The sequence below is a fragment of the Sorghum bicolor genome, chromosome 9 (assembly GCF_000003195.3).
Source record: "Sorghum bicolor cultivar BTx623 chromosome 9, Sorghum_bicolor_NCBIv3, whole genome shotgun sequence".
Lineage (NCBI taxonomy): Eukaryota > Viridiplantae > Streptophyta > Magnoliopsida > Poales > Poaceae > Sorghum > Sorghum bicolor.
The window spans coordinates 40,462,596-40,473,593 of NC_012878.2; the positions used below are offsets into that span (position 1 = coordinate 40,462,596).

At 39.1% G+C, this 10,998-nt stretch overlaps 1 protein-coding gene across 1 annotated transcript; it reads right to left on the minus strand.

The window, feature by feature from the left end:
- On the minus strand, positions 4-10,949 carry LOC8061322. Its single transcript, XM_021447751.1, has 18 exons — positions 10,360-10,949; positions 10,008-10,276; positions 9,672-9,940; positions 7,974-9,582; positions 3,230-3,364; positions 2,953-3,129; positions 2,732-2,878; positions 2,496-2,644; positions 2,226-2,414; positions 2,066-2,134; positions 1,792-1,925; positions 1,628-1,703; positions 1,284-1,528; positions 997-1,186; positions 808-921; positions 467-726; positions 314-383; positions 4-227 (listed from the first exon to the last, which is right to left on the minus strand). Exons 1-18 carry the CDS (start codon positions 10,872-10,874, stop codon positions 105-107), a joined length of 4,740 nt encoding a protein of 1,579 aa, XP_021303426.1. The 5' UTR covers positions 10,875-10,949; the 3' UTR covers positions 4-104.

A 10,998-nucleotide genomic window follows, 5' to 3' on the forward strand; every position in this document is an offset into this window, starting at 1 on the left:
TTTTATAGTTTATAGTCTCAGACAATTGCGTATGATAATTAATAAAGTCCAAAATACACTCATGAATAAGAAGGAATAATAAAGCTATGTCTCATATATTTATACTACAAATAAGTTCCTAATTGCTTAAGTAGATCTCGAAGCTCTTCAGGGATAATGTTTGCACGTTCATTTTGATTACTCTGTAGAATGTCCACCAAACATTCCGTCCTCAGCGAACCTCCACCCTGTGAATGGCAGATAGTAAGTTAACTTATTAATTTGCTATGCACTCTATAAAATTACATAGAGGATATATAGTTTATATGCTTACAGGGTGGACAAACAATCTATTCCCGTCCCACTCTTTTAAATAACTGTATACAAGGAAGCCGGACACTTTCCTGGAGAAGAGCAAGTGTTTATTTATGGTAGCTAAATGACATTACTATTTGATGAGAAAGATGTAACAATAAGTTATATTTACCAGGAATAATTTTTTGGAGTCCATGTTGGAACTTCAGGATGCCACTCAGAAATATCAATGTTCCATGTAGCATTTGCCAATTTCATGGCATGGTTGAAATGATAGGCAATATCATGTAATGTAGTTAGATATGGACTACATCTATCAGTGCCTGTGTACTTTAGTTTAGGAGCAAGCGGGTCCATAATGTACACTATTTTCTTCCTCATATCTATTATGAATAAAATATAGAGCCTATCTCGATGATATGGCAATAGAACCTGTAAATGAGCACCATATAAGTGCAAAAATTAAGTATTTTAACTTTTTTTAAAACAATATATGTATATATATTATCTTACAGTGCTGCAGTCTTTAATATAGTAGCACGGGGTCCAACATTCAAACAATCCTGCTAGCTCTTCGTAGTTTATCTCGTCACGACACCGTGTATCTCGTCCAATCTGAGCTATATCCTGCTCAGTTTTTTTTTGCAAAATTAGTATATTCAATTAATTACACACAACAACTGAACAACTATATGAACTTACACAGAACTTGAGATCCATGAAGCACCATTTGTCTTCTTCTATAATAAACCTAGCTTCGTTGCATGCTACCGTCCGAACAGCCATATTGAAGCATCCACTATCCATGGGTTTGCTTTTATCTAAAATATCTCTGATTGTCCTGAGACTTATAGAGATCGGATATGGTGTGGTGCTCAGGACCCATTCTTTGCTAAGAATACAAAAGACGACGATTAAATAAAGAAATAGTTGATCACATCTTTTATTATTATTATCAATCGACCAATTAAAAAGAAAAAAAAACTTACTCTAACCACTCTTGATTATCAATCGACCATATGTATGTGCTCACCCGATGCAACAATTCCTCTCTGTTCATGAATATTCTGGTAGATGGTTTAGGCACATCGGTCGTAATATCAATAATTTCAACATCACTTGGACTATCTTCGCCTGCACTTGGTTGTTTGAGTTCTCGGTGTACATTCCTAATGTTTGATGTAGAATCCCACAATATAGCAGGTAGCTTAAACCTAAAATTATTGATATCATCCTGCAAAGTAGTTATAAGGATTAAGTTTTATAATATTAAAATCCTCGACCACACGCGTAAATGATATATATAACTAAATATGCATCATATATGAACTACCTGAGTTACTTCATCAGAGAGGGAAGATCCCGTCCAATATTCCATAAAGTTTACCATCCATAGACCGCACGATATTCTGTACATTAATAATTAAAAATATCAAACATAATACAAGTCTCGTGGCATTTACAGGTTGCATTTACAGGTTGCATCGCATTAATTACCCATCTTTTTGCATTGGCTCTTGGATCTTCTCAATAATACTCCATGTTGAGACATCTAGATTCTTCCACTTGCCTCGGTCAAGGTTTCTATCATGCTCCAATGCACATTTTATTTGTCTTTCTAGTCCTTTTAACTGTTATGATAATTTGTATTATTTTTCAGGATTAATAGCAATATAATAAGAAAAGATGTCAAAAAGGCATAATTACTCACTACAATCTTGAGCTCTGTACGGCCTGAAAACATTAGTCCCAACGAATCGAGTACATGTACCTCTTCTAGTTGACCACAAACAACTGCTAGGTACCAGTGGCATTTTTTTATATTTATTGGAAGGAAAACCTACAAGAAACATTCACATTTTAAGTACTGGCCATCAATATATAAAGGAATACTCCAATTATATCAAATAAATGATAGAATTAAATTTCACCATGTCAGCTTTTAAATAGTTTTGCACCCTTTCCGTAATGTTGTCTGTCTTATAAGATAATGTCACCGTAGGGTCACCATCACGTTCAAGTAGGCTGCAAATAAATGTATTTTCTAAAAAGACCACACCACCTTCTCTACGAAGTAGATGCTTTTCATCCCTGATACAGTGAATATATGCACTTAAAACCTATATAAGAAAGAGTACAGTAAGTAGATCATATAGGGCAGATTTAAATATCAATAATTAAAAGTATGAAAATGTACTTACATTATCATCAAATTGCATATTATCATTAAACATGCATTCCATATCTTTTCTTTTTAGCCATGCACCGTCGATGTTCACCAATACTTTGTCCTCAGGTTCTAATTTCAGGTATTCAAGTAGAGGATAATCTTCTTCGGTGCACATGTAATCTACAACAAATATTATATTTTTCATATAAGTCACTGAGCAAAATAAAGAGAGGCAATGCAGTAAGAGAAGAATATGTAATTACTTACCCTGAGGCTTAACTTGAGCTATATGTAATTTCTTTGGTTTATTATGTTGTGTCATTCTAAGAAGTGTCATAAACTGAACGTTTTCTTCCAAATTGCCAACACCAACGACCTTCACTTCCTCTTCTTCTATATCCATGCCAACTTGATCTGTAAGCATCTTACTCAAACATAAGTTTTCTTCTCAACAATAATAGTACAATTTGTAATTCATATAACCTTACCATTTTTTTGTTGTATGTCATGAGTTTGGGCTTCCACTTGAACTGATCCGCTGTCCGCTAGAACTCCATCGGGCTGAACTTGACATGTGTGTGATTTTTTTTGTTTCTTATGAGGTGACTGGGATGGCTGCAACTCACATTCTTCTCCAACGCTGTCAGTGTTCACTTCATGTTCTTCTATATATATGAAAACTTGATTCATAAGCAATTTTATTTCACGAAAACATGAGTTTTTTTACAGTAACAATAGTCTATAATACCGATAACAAATACTTACCCTTTGGTTGTGTGGCATTCGCTTCGTCTGGCACTTGAATTGAGCTGGAAATATAGTCACTGCCCACCTCAACTCTCTGCAGCTCATTTTCTTGAGGTATGTGTGCCTGTACTTTCTCCATGGCAACTTCTTTTTCTGTAAAAATATTACCGAAGCATGAGTTTTTGCTTGACACTAACAATGGTTCGTAATATTTATAGCAATGGTTACCAGTGTCTTGTGTGACTTCAGCTTTGGCTGCCACTTGAAGTGATCCAGTGCCCGACACAACAATTGCTTCAGTATGTTGTGACTGGAATGATGGCTGCATCTCTTTTTCTTCTCCAACATTGCGAACAACAACCTTCACTTCTTGTTCTTCTATAGTCATGGCCACTTGATGTGTAAGCAACACAAACATGAGTTTTCTTTTTTTGACACTAACAATACTTTTTTATAAATTAGATTGCAGTGTTTACCCTTTTGTTGGGTGAGATTAGCTTTAGAGCAATTGTTGTCTCCCACAACTTGGAGCAAAGGATGTTCAGAATCGACAATAATGACCTTTCGTTCCTCCCCTTCTATTTCCATGGTGACTTGAGTTCTGAATGGACAAACAATTGCCGTATGAAACTGCATAGAAACTTAGTAAAATGCCAAAAGAAAATTGAGATGGCAATCAACTATTTATATTGTCTCCACTCATGTGAATTTAAATGTCACATAAATGGATGATCATAGCTTCTCAGACTTCATTGTATTATTTTTACTTTTTGGTAGACGTCATGCAAATGAAATAATCACCGGGCATATATGTCTTGTTATTAAGCATCATATATGATAAAAAATATTCAAGTAAACCATTAGTAATGGTAGTCGAGTACCTGCCGGCTGTGCAATCAGCCCTAGTGCTCTTGGATGCAGCAACAATTCAACATGTGGTGGAGGGAGCTGGTGGAGATGACGAGCTCCTTCATGCAGCCGGCGGGCGGCAATGGCGGAGGAGCCCAGCAGGTGCCACCAGTCTGCGCAAAAAAGAGGCTCAACCAGCCAAATCAAGTATGACTAATGCAGAAGCAGTTTACTTGCGTAGCTCAGCACTTATCACCTTCTTCACGGTCCAGCTTGCCGGAGAACCTCGCAGTGGCGGTGGTCGTGGTCTCTCACTGCCCTACTACCTCGGCAACGTCGAGCTTCATCATCTCCATATGCAGGCCCGTCAGCACAGATGAGTATGTGAGGGAGATGAAGACAGAGGAGAGGGAGATGAAGCCAGCTGAGTATGCGTCTGGTTTAATATATAAGATGAGCAGGGGGAGATGAAGTGGTGCTGTATTTCCCAAGAAAAAGACTTGATGGCGTTGGGATCTTTAGTTCACAGGTATTAATGGGCACAGGAGCTGAGGTATACTCTTGATGCATTTGGCTCTGTGTTCACAGCCATTAATTATCGTGGGAGCAGAGGAGTTTAGCTGGTCTCCCAGTAACACGATCAGAGGCTCAGGCTGGATATCCAAAATTTCCCCAGTCAAATGCATCAAGTTTTTTTTTGACAAAAAAATGCATCAAGTTGAGCAGAAATAATTTATACGAAGTAGTTCAGCTGTAGATTTCCACCAGTAGTACAGAGTCTATAATATTTCCACCAAATCAATTTCTTGGTGGCAAGCTCACCAATTTGCTTTCCACGATCAGGCCTTAAATTGTTGTACCAAATCAAATCTCCACTACTGTATAATATATATATTTTAAATATTTTAAAGGAAGCTAGTTAAGGTCCAAGATAATAACTCAAGAATGAAAGACCATCCAGGTCAAGCATTGCATCGTAGCATTTTAACATGAGAGACCAGGTGAAACCTGTTGTTGGACCATCAATAGAGACTCGAGATAATTCAGTACTCAAGATAATTCAGCATAGGAATAATTAAGTAACTCTCTCCCATGCTTGGCATTCATGGAAACAAAATGAACAAGTAACCAGGCAAACACTTGTAGTCTTAATATTCCTAAATGAAATAGTGTTGCCAAAATACAAAAAACAATTGATATCAGCCAAAAAAACATCCCAGCAATTCAAACAGTTAAAAAACATTGCTTAAAGTATGGAATACAATTTCCGATGGGATAATAACAATGTCAGATTGTTCCTTGAGTTGTTCAGGCATTTGATATGCGTCTGCTACTCATATGCAGGGATAGCAAGGTAACAAGATTGTTGAAACATTCTTTGCAGGGGAAAACAAAGACTTGCATCATCACAACCATCGCACCTTCAGTAGACAGCCTTGAGGAGACACTAAGCACCCTGCATGATAGAGGAATTTTTCAGGCTATGTCAGAGAAACTGGAACGTTTGGAGCTTATTTTGGAGTCATCAAAAGATAAGGTATGCGTTTAGTTCAATTAGAGGTCTAGTATCTTGCTGAAAAAAACAATGTTATAATCCGGAATTTGTAACTATACCAGCAATTAGGCGAGCTTTAAGGACTCTGATTCTCAGAAATTACATGGTTAGTTGACAGATAGCTGTATATTACAGAAAGAGTCCTTGAAGCAATTGTAACTTTGAGCTTTTTGAACTTTCAGATTTTTCAAGTATAGTCACTACCAGCAATTAGGCAAGCTTCAAGGACTCTGATTATGCTTACCATTTTCACAACTTGAAAACTGAAAATTGACACCTTGCTCATTCAGCTCACTGTGCTCCTGCTAGGAAAAAAAATAGTCACTACCAGCAATTAGGCAAGCTTCAAGGACTCTGATTATGCTTACCATTTTCACAACTTGAAAACTGAAAATTGACACCTTGCTCATTCAGCTCGCTGTGCTCCTGCTAGGAAAAAAAATAGTCACTACCAGCAATTAGGCAAGCTTCAAGGACTCTGATTATGCTTACCATTTTCACAACTTGAAAACTGAAAATTGACACCTTGCTCATTCAGCTCGCTGTGCTCCTGCTAGGAAATTAGACCAATTTTTTATGAGAGCAGACTCTTATGAGTGCATCTATACTAACTCAGCATATATGAATGCATATTCAGCCTCTGTACTTCCTACCTATCTTTCTATCTCTATGAGAACTCAGCATGGTTGTACAGGTGCTTTTTCTATATCTACTATATATAAACCAGCTGTACCAATTATTCTTAACAAGTTAGTTGACAGATAGTTCTCATGGTTGTATATTACTTACCACACATAATCAGTTCAACACATCTTTCCATACAATATTTTTAGTGCTCCTCCCTGTTGAATCCAGTTCCTTGTTTGGTTTTGATAAAATTCTGGTTGTTTGCCTTGAAACTCCCCTCGACAAAGCGACATATAGCTGTCCATGCGAGAAAACAGGTTCCGGAAGGTAGATGCCAACATTTGGTATGGTCTGCCCCTGCGCTTTGTTTATGGTCATTGCAAAACTTAGGCGAATCGGGAACTGTTTCCTTTTCATCTTGAAAGGCAAAGAAATATCATCGGACGGAGACATTGGAATCCTAGGTAGGAACACCCTTCTACCTGCATGGTGCCCAGCAACAATTTCAGCATCAATTGCGTTGTCCTGGAAGGCTCTAACCATCAACCGTGTGCCATTGCATAATCCATTGTTTGGATCAAGATTGCGGAGAAGGATCACAGGGCAGTTGACTTTTACTTTGAGGACATGCGGTGGAAGACCATTTGGAGTTATGGAGTTTATGAAGTCAATTGGGTAGTTATTTCTTGACTCATCATCGACAGAGTCAAAGCTATGGTAAACTCTTTCCTCACCTGGAAACCTGTCAATCATCTTCTCATTCAGCCGATCCACATGTTCATTTTTGGTAGAAAGGATGGCACGTGAGCTCATATAAGCTGTTGATTTTGCATTGTCCTCAAGTGATGGGAACACATGCTGGATTAGCTTGTTTAGACAGTCATCTTCATCATCTGTATAACCAATCACAGTATCTTCTGGCATTTGAACATAATCATTGGCAATAGTCTCCTCATTTCCATTACCAATTCGAAGGAGGTAATCTGAGAACCATGGGTCTGATTGAGCCCTCATGTTACGTGTCAGTCGTATCTTTCGGACACTATCCCACAAATAAGATCTCTGCAGTGTAGCATCTGTCACCTGACCTCTTGTCCCACGTGGCACCACTGGAAGAACCTGTCTAAAATCTCCACCAAATACCATGACTTTTCCCCCAAATGGCAACTTACATTTCATAACATCTTGCAGTGACCTATCGAGACACTCAACAGCTAGACGATTTGTCATAGCAACCTCATCCCAAATTAGCAGAGATGCCCTACGGAGTAACTCTGCAGTCTCATCTTGTATACTGAAGGTGCAGGTGCTATTGCTGGAAATTTTTATAGGAATTTTGAATCTTGAGTGCGCCGTGCGCCCTCCAGGCAATATTGACGCTGCAATGCCGGAGGTTGCAGTTGCAATGGCTATCAGTCCCTTAGAGCGCACTGCAGCAAGAAGTGCCTTGTACAGAAACGTCTTTCCTGTTCCTCCTGGACCATCAACGAAGAACACCTGGCTTTTTTTGTTCAGAACATGATTCATAATCTCATGAAATCCAGCAAGTTGTTCCCTATTAAGACTACCTTTGATTTGTAAATGTTCTGGATCGACCCCCACCGAAAGTTCTTCTCTAACCAACCTCATTTTGTCATTGGAATAATCAGCTGTTTCAAAGAAAAAAACAGATATCAGTATAATTTTATATTTTTCCATATTTATGTACCTAATGATGTGACAAACTGTTACCTGCATCACTCAGCTCTGGAAGATCAAAATTTTTTATATCTTTTCCCATGGATTGCAGCAAATCTCTAATATCTCTAAGCACCATTTGTTCTACTAATTCTGAGTTACACTGGTTTCTACTGTAATCTTCAGCCATTGATTCTTTATGCTTCTCCCATAGTGCACAAATCCTGGTGGCTTCACAATGAACCAAAACCGTAGCAAATAACCTTCTGAGGGCATACGGCATCTGAAAAGTGGCTGCCTCAACCAAGCAGTCATCAATTGTATTATCTGTCTCTATGAGTCCCCTTTTCTCACATGACTCTCTAAAAGTAGAACATAAGATCCCTGCTACAGTTTTCAAATCCTCGAATGAAGTTGGACCTCTAACATGATTTAGAAGCACCCTCAAATAATACCTCTCGCCTTCAGAAGGGTTTGCATACACTATCCGCCCAATCTGTCCTTTTTGCTTTCTTCTTTGCCATATCTTCCTCCCACTGATCCACCGGTAGTGCTCTGGCATATCTCTGTACAATAAAGATCTAGCAAAACTGTCCTCCCGACAAACCGTGAAAAATTCTGTCAGTGTAGTCATCGAAGATTTAGGATTGTTCACTACTTCTTCTAAACTCTTCGTCTCATCAATGATAACGGACTGCATATTAGGCAGATGACACTGGAGCTGCAAAACAGATGGGTTTACCCCAAAAAGAGGGAATCCAAAAATTCTGTGTACAGCTTCCGGAGGTGTGACATACCTAGCATTCCTATACTGACGTATCTCATTTATTACCCCAGCATCAACAACCGAGAATGATGCACAATCATGGCCTTTGTATACATATTTAAATAAATACTTGCAGGCTTTGATGCTTGAACATGCTTCGACGTTGATGTGACAGTTATATCTCATAAGCAGTCCAGGATTGTATGGGACAACCCATCTGTTGTCCAACTCAGCCCCTCTTATTTTGACACGCTGACCATCATCTCTTCTCCTGTACAATGGATAAGAATCCTTGCCTTGTTGCGTTTCTGGGTTGAATTGCCGAGGATAGCGGAAGCGACACGCTTTATCGATCATACACGGGCACTTCATATTTAAGGCACCACATGGTCCATGCAGCATATGCTTGATGACCAGGTTATGCAACACAGGGTACTTGTCCTTATTGGGAATTTCTGCTGAGATGTACTTGTCATAATCATCCGGGCTTGTTAATTTGCATCCCTTTTTCATAATCAGCAGGATGTGCTCATGTGGCAAGCCCCTTTTCTGAAACTCAGTCACATGCACATATGCGGCAACTTCACCAAAATATTTCTGCTTTATCAATAAATCTTTGAGATGCCGTAATTTGCCCCGGTACACTCTTGACACCAAATCTGGTCTGTCCTGTGGTGTCTGCTCTGGTTCCAGATTGCTTGTTACCTCCTCCCAATAAGGGTTGCAAGTCATTGTGATGAAGTAATCTGGCTTTCCAAAACGCTGGACAATGGCCATTGCATTAAGAAATCTCTGTTGCATATCACGATCACCACCCGGAAAAGAACGGGGGAGCACAACCCTCCTTCCAACCTCTGAAGCTCTAGTATCTCCAGAAGTAATTACATCTACCAAGCCCTATGCCACACACAAGATATGTTTGCATAATCAGCGAAATAGCTATTATCAATGGTTAATGAAATATTAACAGATTTTATTTTACTCACTTGGTACAGTTCAGCCCGTATGAGTTTCTGGTTTGCAGGGTTAGAATACCAGTCAAGCCTCATAGACTCAATCTTGATATACATGTCGACTGCCCATTGTTGAAAAAGCCTCCCTCCAAATAACACGATGTTAAAAAGACCCTTTCTAACTTGCATCATAAAGCAATAGTATTCTCTAGCTGTCACAAACCTTGATGATTTATTACTATTTTCAGCAGCTCGATTTATGTCATCACGTTGCTGTATGTCATCATCTATCTCACCATCACCTGCGTGCATATGGAAACAAATCATTTTTGCGAACAGTAGGGAAAAAATGATGAATTATTGCCATACCTAGTGGTGGCTGTACTGAATCTTCACAATCAGTAGGAGACGTCGATTGTTTGGGACTGTCATTGTACGGCATGAACTTATTCCATCCAGTTTCGCCTTTAGGTCTTAACAAAGGATATGCTAACGCATCATAACAACCATGATATGGTTTGATATAGCGCATCTTCTCTCCCCTGGGGTATACAAGGACACTCCTATCAAAGCATCTTTGAGGGTCATTTCCATCGGTCCAGATAGCAGCAACTTGTGTGGTAGTAGGGGCATTATACCTTACAAACATATGCAAGAAACAATTAATGAAATAACACAAATAACATAAAATAATACAGAATTAATAGAGAGGATGTCATACCTTCGTTGGTCGGGTGTCACATTAGTGTTGAGCTCAATTACATAGTCATCAAGATTTGGAATGGCACCAACCCTGTTAAATGTTTGGACATAAGGGTTTCCTTCTTGTAGTATCCTGAGCACATTCCTTACAATGTTTATATCAAGATCAGGTGACCTTTTTACTCTATGGGACAATGTCTCATCATGTTCCGTGTCATAAAAGTAGAGTTGGAGGTGGCGTGGCCCTTTTGATCCTGGCACTAAATGGTCTAGACGATGATACAGGGCACCATGTACACGGAATGTATATATGCCAGTGCCCGCTGCAGTGCAGTATCTTCGGTCCAGTGTAACCCCGAGACTTGTGAAGGAGAAGTGTGAATTGAAGTACCGAATGTGTTTTCTAAAATACTTTGCATCAATATCTACCTGACTTGTGAACAACCTCTTCAACTCATCAGGTACATCAGGGATATGGACTTTTATCTTGCCCATTCGACAACAGAATCCTGGTGATTCACCTTCAAATCTCATGGCCCCACAATGTTGGCAGTCAGGAGCCTTCCTCAAAACATGGTGCCCTTTCGGCAAATTTTGGTAAACAAAATCATAAGGGCGGGAGCATCGCGCACCGGGGCCCAAGTATTGGCATGCGCTG

Excerpts from the sequence above, each read along its gene's own strand:
- LOC8061322 (XM_021447751.1), bottom strand. The coding sequence starts at position 10,874 with ATGAGATTTGAAGGTGAATCACCAGGATTCTGTTGTCGAATGGGCAAG. Across the intron at positions 10,277-10,359 it reads GTGACACCCGACCAACGAAG|GTATAATGCCCCTACTACCA; the intron begins GTATGACATCCT and ends TATGTTTGTAAG. Across the intron at positions 3,130-3,229 it reads GAATGCCACACAACCAAAGG|AAGAACATGAAGTGAACACT; the intron begins GTAAGTATTTGT and ends TCATATATATAG.